General features: G+C 41.2%; 1 protein-coding gene and 1 non-coding gene across 2 annotated transcripts in view; one reads left to right on the top strand and one right to left on the bottom strand.

The window, feature by feature from the left end:
* The first annotated feature begins 497 nt into the window (after nt 1-497).
* On the top strand, nt 498-569 carry trnag-ucc (transfer RNA glycine (anticodon UCC)). Its single transcript has one exon. It is a non-coding gene; the product is annotated as a tRNA-Gly (tRNA).
* A 1,861-nt stretch (nt 570-2,430) lies between these two features.
* jcada (junctional cadherin 5 associated a) overlaps nt 2,431-18,343 on the bottom strand; it is a 31,060-nt gene continuing 15,147 nt past the window's right edge. Inside the window, exons 3-5 of the mRNA XM_088001305.1 lie at nt 13,084-14,013; nt 8,412-11,896; nt 2,431-6,306 (exon numbers count right to left, since the gene is read on the bottom strand). Of these exons, the coding sequence (XP_087857431.1) occupies nt 6,272-6,306; nt 8,412-11,896; nt 13,084-14,013 (4,450 nt within the window). The 3' untranslated portion in view covers nt 2,431-6,271. The remainder of the gene's footprint in view (nt 6,307-8,411; nt 11,897-13,083; nt 14,014-18,343) is intronic.

Raw genomic sequence — 18,343 nt, 5'->3', positions numbered from 1 at the left:
TAAATGAGTTGCCTTTCTTTCAATAAATAAATTATGCAAAACCCTTTTGACATTTTGGATCTACAATGATTCACACACACACACAAATCTGACTGTTTTCTTTGTTTTATTCAAATATTGCATGCCTGTTGTTATTTTTGAGTAGGAAACAAATTACCAATAAAAGTTTTAATGTTTAAAAAAATGAGTTGATTTTGGCCCGGGTAATATAAAGTTCTTTATTGTTTTCCTTTAAAAAAAATTAAGCAAAAAAAGATTCAGTACGTCTGAACAGCTTTACAGAACTGCTCAGTAATTTGGAAAAATAAACAGTTTACTTGAAATGTTTACGAGTCTAATTTTGCTACAAATTGAAACTTTGTTGTTACAAGTAAACTATCGGAGTTCATGACTTCCTTCAGACGCACATTCCATCTCATCCTGCACCCTCCCTTGTTTTTTCCCTCTGCCAAAAAAAGGGCTGTTCCATTTTACTGTCGGAGACTATGATTTTTCATGCGATGGTGGTATAGTGGTGAGCATAGCTGCCTTCCAAGCAGTTGACCCGGGTTCGATTCCCGGCCATCGCAACTTGCTTTTTGTATCATTTGATCCATTTCTCCCCTGCTTCTTTTTTGATGTAATTACTGATGCGTCATAGCCGTTTTTACCTTAGATTTAGACCAATGACGTCACACGACTACATTGCGCTTGAGGGACAAGCTGAGGCGCTCCTTATCACCAGTAACCTAACCAATTAGCCAGACTTTGATGTGGCTTTTGTTCTGGCATTAGAAAACGTTATTTTTCAATCGGTGAGCTCTTCCAAACGAAGTTGAAATACTCGCTGTCTCCAGCAGATGGCGCAACCCAACAGAAAATATCAGCAGTTATCAAATAAACTGCAATGACTTAACATAGTACTTGGCGTTATTCTAGCCTGATGCAAGCTAGTGTATGAGCAATAAAACACACGTTTGGTTTGAGACAACAGCACATTTTTGAAAATATTTTTTGAAAACATACCTATAGCTTACAAAGTTCAGCATAGTGAGCGCCAGAATGTGATTGATCTGATAATTACAAAAGAAAATCAAATGACAGCACTAATTTAAGACATCAATTATAGATACAGCTAAGTGAGTGCACATATCTCACTTATTCTGTAAGGGCAACACTTTTTTTAAATTACAGGAGTCACGTGATCAACAACCGGCTTTTACTTCTGGCGGAAAAGACGGAGAAGACGACAGGAAGTGGTAAAAGGATGACAACGCGGCATGTTTTTTTAACGACTTGTCGCGTGAATAAACTTATTCACGTATGATTTTAACTCATATTTAATAAAAACATGGCAATTGTGAAACGGTATTTTCAATATTAGTGAAATACTGACTAAGCTTTGTGCACAATTGTTATGGAAACGGAGCTAATGCGGCCAAGACTGAAAGGGAGAGGAAGGAGACTTTTAAAAAATAAATAAATTTGGAGCAACTCCTATTATACTGAATAGTGAATATTGGATCACACTCCTGCTTGATCTACTCTGCTTTATATTACCATGTAAGATTCAATCCCTCATGTATGATGCAGAATGCCGCTTATAGGGGTATGATTGACAGTGGAGTCATGTTGACACATTTCTCTGTTGCTTCAATCATGTGAAATAAAAGACAACAAAGTTTTAACCTCCAAATAAAGGAATAAAACTAGACTACACTTTAATATGCTGGGAAAAACCCATCACGAAAAGCTGAAAAGCCAAATGTCATTTTTAAAAGCTACTGTATTCAGTTTACTTGCCTCATGCATAAAAGTGCATAAAAGATGTAGCATTTAAAGGCTGCTCCTTCCACATTAACAGCTTCATCAGAAATAATAAGTCATGTTGCATATAGGCTGCAACGCTTTGATGTAAACGGAGAGCAATCAAAGCTCCACCTACATGTTTTCTGAAAGTGTTCAAAGCAATGATTCAGCTTTTTGATGCTCTTTTAAATACGGAGCTGCAGCCAGTGGGGGAGGAGCGGCGCTGTCAGCCGTATTCTTAATTGGAATTTTATCATGTTTATGCTTCTTTTATCCCGTTTTTGATTGAAACCAAACACACTCCAGGCTTCTGTGACGCGCAGCATTCAAAGCTCGCTCTCTTTGTAATGCTCATATTTAGACAGTGGTGCTGTCAGTCCAGGTTTGTCTTATCTATCAGGCATTTAGACTGTATTTATTAAGAAGACATCTCACATTGTAGCAGTTTTCGCTTCTCTGCATGGACGAAAGTGCATTTGGACATCAAAAAATTTAGTTTCGTTATTTTTCAGACTTCATCTCTGCAAGATTTCATTAAGCCAACGCTGCACTAAGTTATTAAAGTGTGTTATTGTTAAAAAGTGTTTTTGAGAGCTCTAACTCTTTCTAAAAGACACGAAACATTAACACACTGACAAAACATTTCATGCAAAGACTTTTATTTATGAACAGTCTGTAGCACGGGTACAACAGCACAGATTTGTCTCGATTTCTGATCAGCCTCAATAATCATACCAAATACGGACAAATACTGTGCCTCCCAAAAACACTTCCGTCTTCACAATAATCTAAAAATACCTTGTTCTGTTTTAAATATGTAGCTTAACATTTTGTAAAATAAAATATACATTGTATGAAATATAACAGTTGTTTATTGGATAGACTATATTGTACCAAATGCAATTATTATATTCAAATACACCTCTCCTCTGTGACTTGTTGCGTTATTACATGCACCGAAATAAAAAGGGGGGAAGGAGAAATGCGGCACTTACAAAAAAAAAAAAGCTGTACATACTTCTGTATGAAAATAGAAAATATCAAAGCGGGATGTGCACCAGTTGTCTAGATTATGTTACAAAGACGTCGCGGTACAAAAAGACCTACGGGGATGAACCGGATAACGCCTCACCTGGAGCACGGAGGTGCAGGAATACTGAGCTGGAGACCGGACCGGCACGGAACCTGGTCGTGAACCGTCGACAGAGCTGCAAGCCTCACGCCGGTCCAAACAGGTTTTACCACACAGTTTAATACAGCTGGATCACAGAGTGATATGGTTGCACAAGCAAAGTGGATAATAGCATTTTAGCCTTGAACTTTGCTGGTTGAAAAAAAAAAAAAAAAAAATCCAATGCATAGCATAAAGTTCGGTTTGGCATGTTTGTCAATTTTTTTTCTATTGCTAACCAACTGCCAGTTCTACCCGCAACTTTTACAATACTGATATGTCAGCATCAACTTATGAAACACGCTCAGATACCGTGACTATATTCCAACAGCAAGATTCTACACAGCATCGTTACTAAGCGTCGTTAGCTTAATACTATTATTGCCTAAACAGCTTCACATGTCTTATCTGTTGAGATGAGATGGAGTTGCTGCTGCCCAAACTGGACAGGTTACACACAGACGAACATTTTCACTGAGACAGTGTGTACAAGGCACACTGCGATCTGTAGCGCTACATCTATGTCTTCCCGCAAAAAACGACACAAACGCAACAAACTGACGAGGAAAATCTCAACAGTTCCAGTCGGAAGTTTGCATAAACCCATCGCGGACTTTGAATATCATAGCACTTTTTGGGCATTTAATGATTTATTGTAGCCAATCTATGGAATATTTATGCAACAAACAGATTCAAACATTTTTAAAAATAAGAAAATAAGGTGCATAAGTTCTATGCTGTCTTTGGTTGGCAAAACTCAACAGAAAACCAATACTAAGAACAATAGGAACGTCCAAGGGAATAACCAAGTATTGGAAAGTTTTCAGAGTGATTTCTACACAACTAGGTGTGCTGTGGTGGTGCAGGGGTCAACCACAACCCACATATGGAGGCCTTAGTCCTTGATGCGGCTGTCGCAGGTTCAATTCCCGGCCTGGTGACCTTTGCCGCATTGTCTTCTCTCTTCTCTTATAACCCACTTTTCTGTCAATTCACTATCAAGTAAAGGCCAATAGAGCCAATACAACCTTTAAAAAAAGACCAACAAAACTCAAACCTACCATAAGCTGGATATTGCTGTACTACCGGTGTAACTGTTGATAGTTGAAAAAGTTTTACATGACCACTGATTAAGAGATTACCAACCAAGAATTATATCAGTCTGCATATTCAACACCTTCAAAACATGGCTGTTTTTTGTCCCACTAGTTCCTCACATAAACAAATCAAATAAATTCTGGAGAATTTTAGGGTCAGATGAAAGACGTTTCTATTGCAAATGTGGGCAAAACTTTGTCAATATTGCTAAATATTGACAAATATTGTGAAATTTTGTTGAGAAGACACAATTTTTGAAATTGAAACGTTTTCATTGACTAAGAAACACAAAATCACACGCGAATATGTTTATTCACACAATATTCATAAAACATGTTACCCCATCATCCTCCTACCACTTCCTGTTTTCTTCTTCATGGTTTGTGCCATTGGCAACATCTGGGTGGTGATCATGTGACTCGTGATGCAAGAAAAGTCTTTCTATTGCAGTTTTGCTTCTACCAAATAAAAACACCTCATCCTAGCACCAAAATCTTTTATCAAAAATGTTTTGTTTTAAACTGCAGTGTTTCCATTAAGTGAAAATGTAAAATTGCGCAATTATATGGTCAATGGAAACACAGCTAGTGACAAGCTACTGACAAGAGGAGTCAAGGTCAGGCTTTTAAACCTGAATATGTTGAAACAGCTACTAATCATAGAAGGGGCAGCAACACGATGCGGCCGCTCTGCTGCCAGTAGTTCTGGTGTGTGGAGAAAGAGAGGTACTTCCAAATTCTACAAATGTACCTCAAACAACGAGACGATTGAAGCTTGCTGACAGTAGCTTGACGCACCAACACTGATTTTGGAATGGAAAAACGACGGCTACCAATAAACATCTGGAATGTCCTAACCTCAATTGGAAAACAATCATTGCTGAGAAGAGGACAAAGTTATGCCAGAAACGTGGTGTTGGCCATGACAAGTTTCTGCTTGAAGTAAATATAACCAAAGGTTAAATGGATGTATATGAGACTGAAAACATATAATTTGACCCTTTTACTCAGACCCAGGCATCTAAATCCCTTTCTATAGTTATTCACTCCTGGTAGAAAACCTGGTTGAAATAAATCATTAAAAGCCCAAAGTTAACATGACCTGGATGTAAACTTCTCAGCGGAACTGCATGTACAGATCTCTTAATGCCACACATTACGCATGGAATGATTTTTTATTTATTTTGTTTTTGGAACAGTATGCGGTTTAACTAAAGACATTTCTAACACAGTGAGGCTGCTGATACTGAGAGCGAACAAAGGGGATCGCTCTGAGCGTAATCTCCGAGTACGTGAGGAGATTACCAGGTGTTTGGGAATAACACGGAGCCAATAATCTCCGCAGTGCAAATCTAACACTTGTACCTAAAGGTAGAGCTTCAAAGCAAATGAGATTAGCTCCTTGAAATAGACTTTACTACTGGTATTATGCCCTGTATATGACGACTATATTGCTCTTGAGTGAAACTATTCAAGGACCACAGTGTTTCTCTTTGCAACCCAAACTCTTTTAGTACATTCTCGATCACACACATCTAGGAGGGGGGGAAAAAACGGTTAGGAGTTTCATTACTGCTCATACACATAAGGATTACACTTTGAAAAACAAATCTAATCTTTCAACATACATAAGAAAATATACATTTCAATTTATTGTCTTAGATTGAATTTTTTCTTTATAATCTTAATAAAATCTTATAACTCTTATTTACATTTGGTGTAGGTTAATACTGATTGTAATGCAATACTGTCACCTTGTGTATGTGTGTGTGTGTGTGTTTGTGGGTTATCTTTTTTTTTCTGTTACATTTCTTTTGCTCGCTCAATAAACAGAAGCACTCTTACATTCAGGTTTCGACACGGAAGCTCCCAAGAAGTGCGGACGGGAATCAACGACACACATTCTTCCGAAACGGAAAGACGACTTCTGAGAGGAGGAAGTCTGCTTGCTTGAGAATGTGAACTAGTTTTAGAGGCGAAGACGACGGGGTGACAAGTCTGATACGACCTAAAGAACCAGCACCCAGCTGTAGCTTTTATTGGCTGTAAAAATGCTCTGGCAGCACCAGGACGGTCGGTTCTTGGAGATGTTGGAAGGAGGCGGGAGGGAGAGCCGACTGAGCTACGAGGCGAGATGGAAGTCTTTGTCGGCGGTAAAAAAGCTGTTAACGGGAGAAAGACAGATTTCCACAGTGGTGAAGGCAGTGGTTGGAGGTCACACCCTTTCTACTCGACTGGGGTCATATGAGTCTGATGAGAAAAGGAGAGGAAAGAAGAGATGAGACAGCATCCCTGAAAACGAGGGCAGACTTTCAGCAAATGGGACCTGAAAGGAAGAGTTCAACAGTGTTTGCTTTGTTACAGAGAGAGAGAGAGAGAGAGAGAGAGAGACAGAGCTGGAGTCACCGCCTGGTCAGATTGGCTCCAAGTGTCAAATAAAAAGATCAGATTTGTTTTTATTTCATTTCATCTACAGAAATGTGTGTGTTTCCGTTTCATGTCAAGGCTAACTCGGTAAAACATCGGAGAAAAAATGAAACAGACACTGCCAACTATGATTCTCTTTTTATGGTAGCAAATATTAGCAGGATTCAGGGCCTGTCCACACTAACCTGAAAATTATTACTCCACTTGCTTCTGGGTTTAGGTATGCAGATCTAGAGGATTTCCAAAGTAAAGGTTTGCTATGATGACCTCAATGATGGAATGTCAAAGGGGCCAACATAGAACATGCCCACCGGTTTTTCTGTTTACCTTTCCACATTTTCCTACTTTAGCCAAGCAGTGGTTTAGCTAGGCTCAGCATCTTTGTTTGAATTTTAACATATGGTGGACCTCTGGTATTTGCAATGACTAAGGACTACACCCACCCATGAACTCCCAAAATACTTGAGATTACCTCTAGAAACACTCTGAACTGCCTATTTTACAGTCTTCCTCATCTCTGCTCTTGGAGATACAACCAATCTGCATCAAGGACAGTGAATGGTGCTTTCAGATTGGCTGCTTTGCAAATGCTAGCAAACAGAATGCCAATCTTTTAGTTACAGGTTCCAGTAACTAAAAGATTAGTTTAGTGCAAAATAACCAGGTGCAAATTTAACCCACTTTTCAGACAAAAAACATCACACAAACAGTCAAACATGGTGGTGTTGTGTGATGCCCAGGGTGTTTTGCTGCTTTGAGACCTGGACGACTTCCTGTAAAGAATGGAACAATGAATTCTGCTCCCTTGCAAGAACCCCTTATAGGAGCCAAATATATGTATTTTTGGATGTGGTCACTAGATGGGACCACACCCATCTTGGCCCTTGACTCATATGCTCTCCAGCATATGAGCATATGCTGGAGAGCATATGAGCCAAGGGGTGACAGGTAGTAGACAGGTGTTGAACCCGGAAGGGCAGGCAAGTTTTTGACTGCTGTGGCGGAGTCATTGTTAATGCTGTTGTTGTGTATCTAAGAGTTACTGGATTTGTGCACAAATGGTTTCATCTGACCAGAATAAATTCTGAATTTGCTCTTCAGAAAGATCCCTGGGATTGACTTTACACACTACAACAGGTACAACGTTAGCTGCTCAGTGTGTCATAACAAATCAGTAACGGATCAACACTTAACTAGTGCAGTATTAAACTGTCTAGTATACTCCTAATTGTCAAGCCACCATGCAGCAGGACAATATTCTGAAGCACACAAGCAAAACCACCTCTAAATAGCTTACCACAATGGGAAGGCTATGGACTGGGTCAAAGGTTGGACTTGAATATGACTAAGAAGCTATGGGATAACTTCAATCAAATAAGTTCATGCTTTACATTTTATTGAATAAAAACAATTCTGCAAAGAGGAGTGGGCCAACAATCCTCCACAGTGATATAAAAGGCTCCTTGTCAACTATTTACTTTTTCTCGAAGGGCCAGGTTGGGTTGGGATAGAACTTTTCTCTTAACATTTTTGCAGGACTGTATAACAGTGACTGCATGCAAAAAACAGGCACATTTCCATAGCCACTAATAATACGAGACTGAATGTCAGGCAAAGGAGTAGGACAGATGGCAGTCATTACTTCTGCAGGAAGGGCATTGAACCTTTGGACACTTTACTAACTCAATTAATCTAAAGTAGGTCTGGTGATGATGAAGCTATTTTTCAGGATGACAATGCATCCACCCAAGCTGCTGGGCAAAGAACACTGACGTTTTTCTTGACATGTAACTTAAAGAGAATGGGTAACATCATACACATGTAAAGTAACAAATATGACATGTTTACGTTTATATAATGGATGACTCACTATGATGGAGACATGTATACTTGAAAAGTAATAATCATTTAATGATTTTCACACCCACCTGAGACAGAGAGCATTTCCTCATCCTCCACATCGGAGGTGCCACAGGTTCCGGTACTGAAGCTCAGTGGCAGAGTGATTTCCCTCTTGGGAACGCTGCGAGGTTTAGGAAGCAGAGGAGGCTTCTGGAGCTTGGTGCGCTGCTTTGGTATCGGTAACTTTCCTTCCTCTGCATGTTTGGTGGCCTCAGCTCTACAGACCAATGCTTCTGGTACGTTCTCCGAGGTGTTTTCAACATCTTCTACAGTTCTCAATTCCATCATTCTTTCCTCAGCTTCGGGTTTAAAATGCTCTTCACTTATCTTGCTGCTTCCCTTTTGTCCAGTTTCAACGGTCATGCCATATACCTCCTCTACATGTCTTTGCTCTTCCCTACAGAGTTCATCAGCCGCTTCTTTTGGTTCTTCACACTTCCCTAAATTAACACATTCATCCTCTTGATTTATTTTTCCATTCTCTTCCTGCTCCTCCTTCTCAACACCTTGCTGTGCAACATTTTCCCTTGTCTCATTACAAACTTTCATTGTTAGATCTACTTCTTTAGATCCTGGTTCCTGTACAGGCTCTGGACTTTTCAGGCTAAGGCGTCTTATTCTAGACACAGAGTCCAGTTCTTTAAGACGGGCCATTCTGTCTGTAGTCAACCCAGTCGAAGCAGCAGCAGATGAAGCTGCAGAACAGTTCAGCTTATCTTGCAGAGATTCAATAAGTTTGCATGTTCCGCCTTTCCCTTTCTTCTCCCCACTACATATGCTGAGTGATAAGGTCTCGTCTGGTGTAACGGGTAGGGACAGAGGAAGCTTATTTGGTGGGAACTCGGGGAGGTCTAGAACTGATGGAGTTTCTGTATCCTGGTTCTGCTGACCATCATTGTGGTCATTTGTGTGCTTTAGTCTATCTTCTTCCTCTTGCACCACACTAGACCCTGTCTCCTTGATCACCTCCATATCTGCTCCCTGGATGGTCAGGGATTCCTCTTGGACTTGCACAACCACTCTTGTTACTTGCTGTGTTTCTTCATTTGAACTTAGCTGTTTGTCAACCAAAGCAGTGTCCATTTCAGTCTCGTCGTCATCAGACTGTTTATCTTCAACACATAAAGCCTCAACTGGAACAGCAATACCCAAGATCCTTGCAGCCCTCTCCTCTATAGACTCATTTTCAGGGATTCCTTTTGCAAATTTCACCTCATACAGGTTGCTGAGGTCTTCCACAGGCAAAGTGTTAGCTTTTTCCTGAATAAGTAGGCTCTCTAAGTGCTTATCTGCGATTGTTGAGTCATTCTTATATGTTAGAGGTTCAGAGAGCGCATATCTTTCATCACTATCATCATCTCTAAACGCATAAGACACCTCCATTGTCCGTCTTGTAGTATGTAGCAAGTTGCCTTTTTCAGGCCATATGCAACTTTCCCTCTCTATTCCACAGACCTTTGACTCACTACCGAATGGTGAGAGGTCTGATTTAGAGTGTCCTTTCGAGTTACGATCAAGTTCTTCTCTTGAATTGTGCTCAAAGCTGCCACTAGTTTTCACAAGAGCTGTCATGGACTGACTATGATCTTTATGATTGAGTGGAGATGGGACTGAAAGTGAGCGCTGCATTGGCTCTCCAGGACCACCAGGAGTTTCTGTGTAGACAGTAAGTCCCACATCCCTCAACAAGGACTCTTGAGGAACTGGGATGTCCTGCCTGTAGAGATGGTTTGAATCACTACAAGGGGGGACGAAGGACAAGAGAAAATTGTTGCTACGGGTTGGTTGGGGATGCAGCGATTGCTTACTTGTTAGTGGCATGTTATTGGCCTGTGGCTTGGAGAAATTTCCACTTATTTCCATCGATTCTAGATCAGAACTAGAGGCAAAAGACTTTGATCGCTTTTTTATATTATTGGGCCTTTCGATGTGCATTGGTGGGAGACTAATTGCTTCCCGGCCTGGTTCTGGACCACCAGTGAAATGTGCTCCTGATTTAAAACAAGCCAGTCTTTCATCCACACTATCATTTTTAAAACAACTCACATTTGGTCTTTTGCTAATCGTATCTTCCATCTCTTTGTTAATAGTTTCCAATTCACCAATTGCGTCACAGGGTCGTCGGTTCACTGGCTTCAAGAGAAATTGCCCAAAGACCAGTTGTTCTTCACTTTCAGGTGGGCTGCTCTTCTTAGGAGAAGATAACTGATGTTCTCCCTGATTTTGTGTCTTGGTAGGAGAGGATGGGTCCTGTTGTGTGTGCTGAAGTGATTCTGTTTGTGTCTGGCTTAGGCTAAGATGGGAGAAGGCGCTGTTACTGGAAAGATGAAGGTTTTTTTGACCCATCATTGGGTACCCATAAGAGGAGGCACTATCAGTCCCAATATCAAGATCCATAGTTGTATCTGAGGCTGAATGAAGAGCCTCCTGTCTCTTGGTAGGGCTTTGGGTTTCTGGACTTTTAAAACCTGTCACAGGTGAGCCTGTTTGAGTTTCCTGGTTACGGTATTGGTTTCCAGGCCAAGATCCACCATAGCCTAACTCCTTGTCCTCATTTGCTTGGAGTACCCAGGCGTCTATGACCTCCTTTCTTAAAGGAGCTCTTTTGTAATTCCTCATTGAGGACGTGCTGGTAGTGTGGTAGTTAGAGTAGCGTGACTTGATGGGTATCTCATTCACAGACTTGCTACGGATGTTGGGGCTTTCTTTGAGACCTACAGCAAAAGTGTCAGTGTTCGTAACGGTCAGGTTTGGCATTGCCTCATTATTGTTCTGATCAGCTGCTAAGCCTTTGTTAATGTTTGTCGGCGTGTGAACGGGGACGGACACGAGGCAGAAAATGGTTTCACTCACTCTTCTCTTGGTGTTCCTTTGGATTTCTTGTCCTGACTCTGGAACAATTGTCTTTACTTGTGTGATGGTTTCTGCAAAGACCTGGTCCGAACTGGACCCCTGACGAGAAAAGGTCCTTGTTAATGGGGGCTGAAAAGCTGAAGAAGTGGACGACGGAGATGGTAGAGTGTTGAGATGTCTGTTGTTGCAGTTTTGGTCAGGTGCTCGGAAGTTACTTATAGTGTCTTTGTGCAAATCACTTCGCCACCTTTTATTTTCATTGTCCACGTTGCTAGAAGACGTCTGGTTATTTTCACCTGCCAGTTTGGCAGAGATGAAAGGCCCCAGTGGCGGGGGCAAAAAGGCACTGTCGTCGGGTGCAGGCTCCGATACGGTGACGCTGGGAAGCTCATTACGGATGTGGCGGATTTTGTCAGCGTCCGTCAGGGAGTTACCACCCAGAGCTGAGGAAATGTGACGAATGCGAGGATCATCAAAGGAGATATACTGAACTCCTCCTCCTGATTGCTCCTGGGTTGAATACACAGGGTAAAGCTGCTTCTGGGCGGATGCACTTCTGTCTCTGTGGGGACCAGGCCAGGAACAAGCTGGATGCCTGATGAACCAATGAGATCCATCGGGAGCCACTTGTATCTGTGGATACATATCCCCTCTGTACCTAAAAGTTAAAGGAACAAAGACAACATGAAAATCAATACAACGGTTTTATGAATAGATACACTTGAATAAGTATGTAGCACTATTATGCTGCATATTTAGACATATAAAGCATCAATAATGAAAGATTATTAATAAAAAAAAATGCTTCTAGCTCAAATACCTGATAGGACCACAGTATTTTTTTATCTTTATGCAATAAACCCACATATTGTTACTGCTGACAATGTTTTCATCTAAATTAGTCGATTGAAATGACTGATCATTTGGCTCATAAGATATTTTAATGCAATTTTCTTCAGTTGGACAAATAGAACAAGTTGCTTGCCTACTTTTTAATCTTAGCATTTTGACATTTTATTGGCTTATGTTTCAATTGTCTGATAATTCACCTACATCACTTTGATACATGCATGTATTATAAGGAATGCGGTAGGAACTGGTCCAAAATGTTTCAAAAACTGTGGTAGCTAATTCCACAGTGCTAGCTGGCAGCATCGTTTGCTAACCAACACTATGGGTGCAGCAGATTACAAAATTACTTATAGCAGACTAACAACAGTCATCAGGATTTGCATTTCATGGGGACTCTCATATCAATCTATTAAAAATACCCTGAACTGGACATCTCATCTTAGGTTTACTTCAAGTTGTATATTGAGATATTTTCTTTTTGTTCTTCTCTGAGAAGACAATGTAGAAACCACTGCACTGGTGATACTGTAGAGAAAACATCCCGTCTGTAAGTGAAAGGCAGGAGTTAACACACATGAATGATGTTCATGTTTTCCTATTAGACACAGACTGAGACTAAAAGGGCAAAAACATATGTTTGAAATTATTACTTGGCTAATTCAAATAGCTTGAATGAGAAAGGACTATGCTGAGATGTTATATGATAAAACTAAACTATGATCCTTGTTTCTGCTTAATAAATCAATTTTCATGAGAATGAGACCAAATTGAAATAAAACAAACAAAAGACAATTTAGTCAGCTCCTAAAGTTTTAACCAAAAACCTCACAAAAAAAATATCATTTTAAACAGTGTCTGATGTTATTTTTGTGATAATTTTCAGACATTTAAATCCAACAGTGGCTCTTTTAAACTTGGCTCTCCATGTTTAAGTTTAATAAGAGAATGTAAATGTCTTAAATTAATTCATTTATGAAAAAAGGCGATAATAACCTGTACTCAAAAGGAACATCTCCATATCCTCGGAACGCCCCTCCCATTATTGGAGCTCTTTTATAAGACGGAGGAGGGATATACCCCGGAGGCCCAGAATCCTGTGCAAAATAGTCCAACTGAGGGTCTTTACTTCTCGATGTGGGGATGGGAGTTCTGTCCCTTGCCATGGGGGTAACTGACTCTCTGCCGGACAGAACCTCGCAGCTTCCCCTGATCTGCTGGTGCATCTCGTAAGAAGGGGGTCTGGGGGGTCGGGTGAAGCGGGCCTTTGGTGTGATTGAGAGTTGGTTGGCACTGGCCGGCCTCCCGTTTTCTGGCCAGCGAGGTGCTCGGTAAAAGTCTTGGTGGGTCAGCGGGTGGCCGTTGACTCGCCTGAACATTTCCTTACCAGACAATGCTATGTCCACGTATTGCAGGCTCTCGGGTTGCAACACCCTGGGCAGAGACTGGGACTTAGCTTTGGTCCTGGGGTGGACTACCATGCCCTCCGGCGTTCTGGCATGGAGTCGCTGCTGCTCCTGTCCCCAACGCTCCGCCTCGCTCTGAGACATCTGGCGGCCGAAGCTCACAGCTGGGTGCCACTCCTCCGTCCCCAGGCTCTGGCATTTCCTCTCGGTTGCCATCCTCCATTGCTGGAGGGCAGCCTCCCTTTCTCTAGAGCGGCCCTGTGCCTGGGCCAGGGCTTGAGCTTGAGCATGGGCTGCCCAGCGCTGCCTTTCCTGAGCTGCTCTCTGACGGTCCTCCACAGAGAGCTCTTGACCTCTGGCCTGCTGAGGCCCCTCTGGCCTGCTGAGCCCTCCCTGTCCCTTTCCATGGGGTTCCCTGATATCAGCGTAGTCCAGCAGCACGCTGAAATCCTGGCCTCTCCTCCTCCAGTATGAAACATCCTTGGATTGTGGCTGTGGGCCTCTGTTGCCATCACAAAACCTTGAAGGAAAGCCAAATAAATGAAAAGGTCAGAGTGCCTTCTGTGAACTGAACAAAAAGTGAACAAGATTTGAGAGATTTTATATTCCAGTTATAGACACTCTATAAGATTTTTTGGAGAGAATCTTAAGTCAGTGCTGACAGTAGTCATTATGAAATAAAGACCTAAAAAACAACAATAATGCAAAAGAAAAAAATAAATATTAAGGCTATTCTAAGGTTGGACAATAAATTAATAACAATATATATTGCAACAGATCAGTATCAATAGTCTGATAGAATATTTATTGATTTCACTGAACTCTGTACCAGAACCGCACAGCTTTCTGGTAGATGTAGGCTTAGGAAAGGCTTAAACTGCTCAACCTTCTATTCAATTCAAAATTAAAGTATTTTTCATAATTTGATCCTCTCACATCCAGCTAAGCAAGCTAACTCATTCACTCTTTGGTTACTTAGCAACAACCTGTTGAGTTACTTGCACAGCAGCAGATCAGGGTTTCCCCACCGTGCCTCATAACTGCTTAAAAATCAAAAACAACAGTGTGGAGAGAGAACTGTGGCTAAAACAGGAAAGGTCAAATCAGATTGGCAATTCAGATATTTAAAACAAAAAATGTATAAATAATTACAGATATTGACTGATATGAAACGCTAGTATCATGGTAAGATTTTTCAGCCATACCTTCCAGCCCTAAATTATACTGAATAATAGTATATAATATAAAATAATAATGATTACTATCATGCAGTCACAGTCATACAGTGACCTAAAAAAGAAGTAATACATAGTTTTTATCATCACTTTTGTCATTATCACAATAGAACCACAAAATATCTTGATAGAACTGTAAATCCAAATCGCCCACTCCTATCAGGACAGCTAATTTCCTTTAAAGGGGCAGTATTATGTATTTTCCTGGCACATAGTGCCATTTTATAGCACAGTTGCTTTCAATTGTTAAACAAATGCTGTATATACCAAATATGATTTTTGTATTCACTCAAGTTGACTGATATTAGATTTGTTGAAGAACTGAAACATTTAAATGTGACAAAAAAAAGGAAAGTCCATAAGAGAACAACAAATGTTCACAGCAATACAGGTACCATCATAATGACAAAATACTCAGAAACATAAACAGATGGGAAAATAATAAAAAAAAAAACAAAAAAAAAAAACAGAAATCCTGTCCCACTAGATGGAGACAGATGCCTATAAATAGCCGTGTAATGTTAGGTAATTGAGCTTTCCTACGGGGCACAGTGAACACATTACACAATGACACACTGTCTGTTATTCCTACACCGCCGTCCTGAACACATCACAGCTTCAGACGCCGTTTCACTGACGGCCTTTCTGTTGCGATTTCATTTTTTCGCTCCCTGTCTCAGACGGCGAGCTGAATTTCACTCGGTGACGCTCGACTGCGGGCCGCATGGGCAACAATGAGACACAGTCGTTTCAGACTGTTCCTGGTGATGCAGGCTGACTGGAAATGTAAACAAGACGCAAGCGCACATGTGCACATCCTCCAGAGGCCTCGGCTGCCGAGCGTCCTTGACATTTCCATCCGCGATCATTACCGGCCAATGAATGTTTACTGGAAGAGATTGGGGAGGGAAGAGGAGGATGGAGAGAGGTTGGGGGGAGAGTGGGGCCACAACAGTCTGGTAAATCTGAGGACATTTAACGATGAGTTGCCATCATCATCAGTCTAATTGGGTTAAACAGGACTGGTCTGGAGGGAGTGTAAAGATAGGTCTGGTCCTTATCTAAACCAAAGCTGCCAGGCTAAACGCGTTGGGGCCGAAGATGGATGAACAAACAACAGATTGAAATTGCGGAACATATGTCTGTAATTCCCACATTCCCAACAGCAACGGCATCCCAGCTACATGATACAACAAAACAGCTGAGAAAACGCACAACCACCGAGGCTAATTATGGGTTACGTGACACATTTCAGGAGTCTGCCTCGGTAGCTAAAACAGTTTGGAGAGTAAAAACTTAAATTTGCCCTAACAAAATATTTTGGGGGGGGAAAAATAAATCCAGCAGCCCGGACTAATTATGTAGACAAGAAAACAGCTGTATTGACTTTAGTCTTATTTACAGTGAACTGATGCAAATACACAAGAACAACAGCTCTGCTATAAAAGTCCCAGACTGGCTAAAGTGGGGCAACATCCCTGGAAAATATCCCACACTCCAGCGTCTCCCTATCTGTGAAGCTAAATATAGCCAATCCTCCATCTGCATGTTTAAATATTCCCTATATAACTGCTGCTTAATTCATGACATATCCATTATGGAGGCAGGTGTATTACGTGTGAAACACCGGGAGCCAGTTAGGCATATTGGTTTATGTGAGTGGAAAACACGGAAGCAGGGAGGTATCCCCACAAACCTGGCAACCTGTGTAAACGTGGGGCACGCTGAAATGGGGGGCTGAGAGGAGCAGCGTGGGTTTGCCCAAAAGCTGTGTTGATTACAATTCCAAGAGGTCCCACGAGGGAGATTAGTACATGAGCATACATTACCCCTCTCCTGCTTTAAAAAAAAAAAAAAAAAAAAAAAAAAAAAGGCCTTAGAAGAAGAAGAGGGATGAGAAGAGAAAAGTAGTGAGAGGAGCTTACACACAAGGGCGAATTTTAGAAGTGAGCGACGGATCAAGCTGCGGTATTAAGAAATTTCGCGTCATGATGTGAAGTACCAACACCCCTCTATTTCCTGTAACATTACAACCACCAGACCAAACAGAAGGAATATTATGAATAATAAAAGTTTTTAAAGACATGTCCTCTTTACTCCGATACTCCTACATGCAATTCCATCCAATCAATTGCCATATGAAGCCACCTAATTAGTAAATGTCTTCCACGTGCGTTGCGCAACACAAATAATCGTCCGGTCATAGCGCACATACTTTAAGAAAGCTTCGAGGCTGATGATTTGCCTGGAGGAATTTTAATAATAGAGGCTCTCGAATCATTCAATGAATCACTGCAGAACTGGTCTGATTAGTTGCAGTGGGGTGGCTGTGAAGAAGTGGTGGATGGGTCTGTCAGTCAAACCTTTGTCACGGCAGAGCAACAGAGGATGGTGAGTGCTGCCATTATTACTTTATGTTCTGTCTCAGATTTGTTTCTCTTTTAGAAATGTAGCTGTGGCGCAGTTAAAGACAAGGCCAACGGCTGAGCTATTGCTGCCAATCACTTTATGCTCTCTTAGAAGTCTGAGGAACTCATCAATCAGGTCAGATACAGTTGTGGTGAAGTTTAAAAGCATGATTAGGTTGTAAAACAATTTTCCAAGGTTTTAACATCCAACAGAGCCCTGCTCAGTCCATCACTCAAAAATGGGAAAACCAAAGTACATCTGCACTTGGCCTTCCACTGGCTGGCCAGGCAAAAACAGAAGTAATTAGAGAAGCAGCCAAGGGGTCCAGGTTATTCTGGAGGAGCAGCAGCTGTCCACAGCTCAGCTGGAACAATCTGTAATTATTAGATGTGCGCTCTGCTAATTTGGTTTTTATGTAAAAATTGGCGAGATGAAAGCATTTGTGGAAAGAAAGCCATTACATTTTTTTGCCACAAGCAATGGAAAAAAACGTTCTGCTTAGATGAGACCAAAATTAAACTTTCTGGCTATGTATGGAGGGAAGCTGACAAAGCCCATCACCTGAAACACAGCATCCCTACTGTGAAATCATCACCATGGGGTGGAGATGTGTTTTTTATAACAGATCAGAGTAATAAGGAACTCTGATCCTTAAACATGGAGCTAAAGTTAATCCTGTGGTGGAGGTTTACCTTCCACCAGAACATACAGAGCTACAGTGGAAACATTTACATCAAAATGTATGCATGAGTCAATCTAAATCCACTTAAGAATCAGTACAAAGCTTTTAAATTGATATTCTGGCACTCTGCATCCTGTCGGACCGAGCTTGACCTATTTTTCTATATATTTATAAAAACTGTCACTATGTCATGACAGTTAATGTCAGACAGATAATCTGAAAAACATCAAGCTCCGCCTCCTTCCTGTGGGCCTACAGAAATCTGCAGATTTACACAGCCAATCAGAGCTGGTTGGCTCTGAAACAGCCAATAGGAGCCAGTCATCATCCTCAGCTTGAGCCTGTCACAACAATAGATTCTATAACCTATCGTTATTGTCCCAATAACTACTGCAGTAAATGTTGTTTGGAGATCATTTTCGACAGGCCTTATAGCTAATGATGACATTTCTTCAAGATCAATAATTAATTCTGTAACAAAAACTCCACACTGAATCTGGAAGGTTCTTAAAGCATTCAAAATA

This window comes from Poecilia mexicana, unplaced genomic scaffold (assembly GCF_051168715.1).
Source record: "Poecilia mexicana isolate PSO_F unplaced genomic scaffold, ASM5116871v1 scaffold_20, whole genome shotgun sequence".
Lineage (NCBI taxonomy): Eukaryota > Metazoa > Chordata > Actinopteri > Cyprinodontiformes > Poeciliidae > Poecilia > Poecilia mexicana.
Note: the sequence above shows the minus strand (reverse complement) of the source record. Positions and strands in the feature narration are given on the sequence as shown.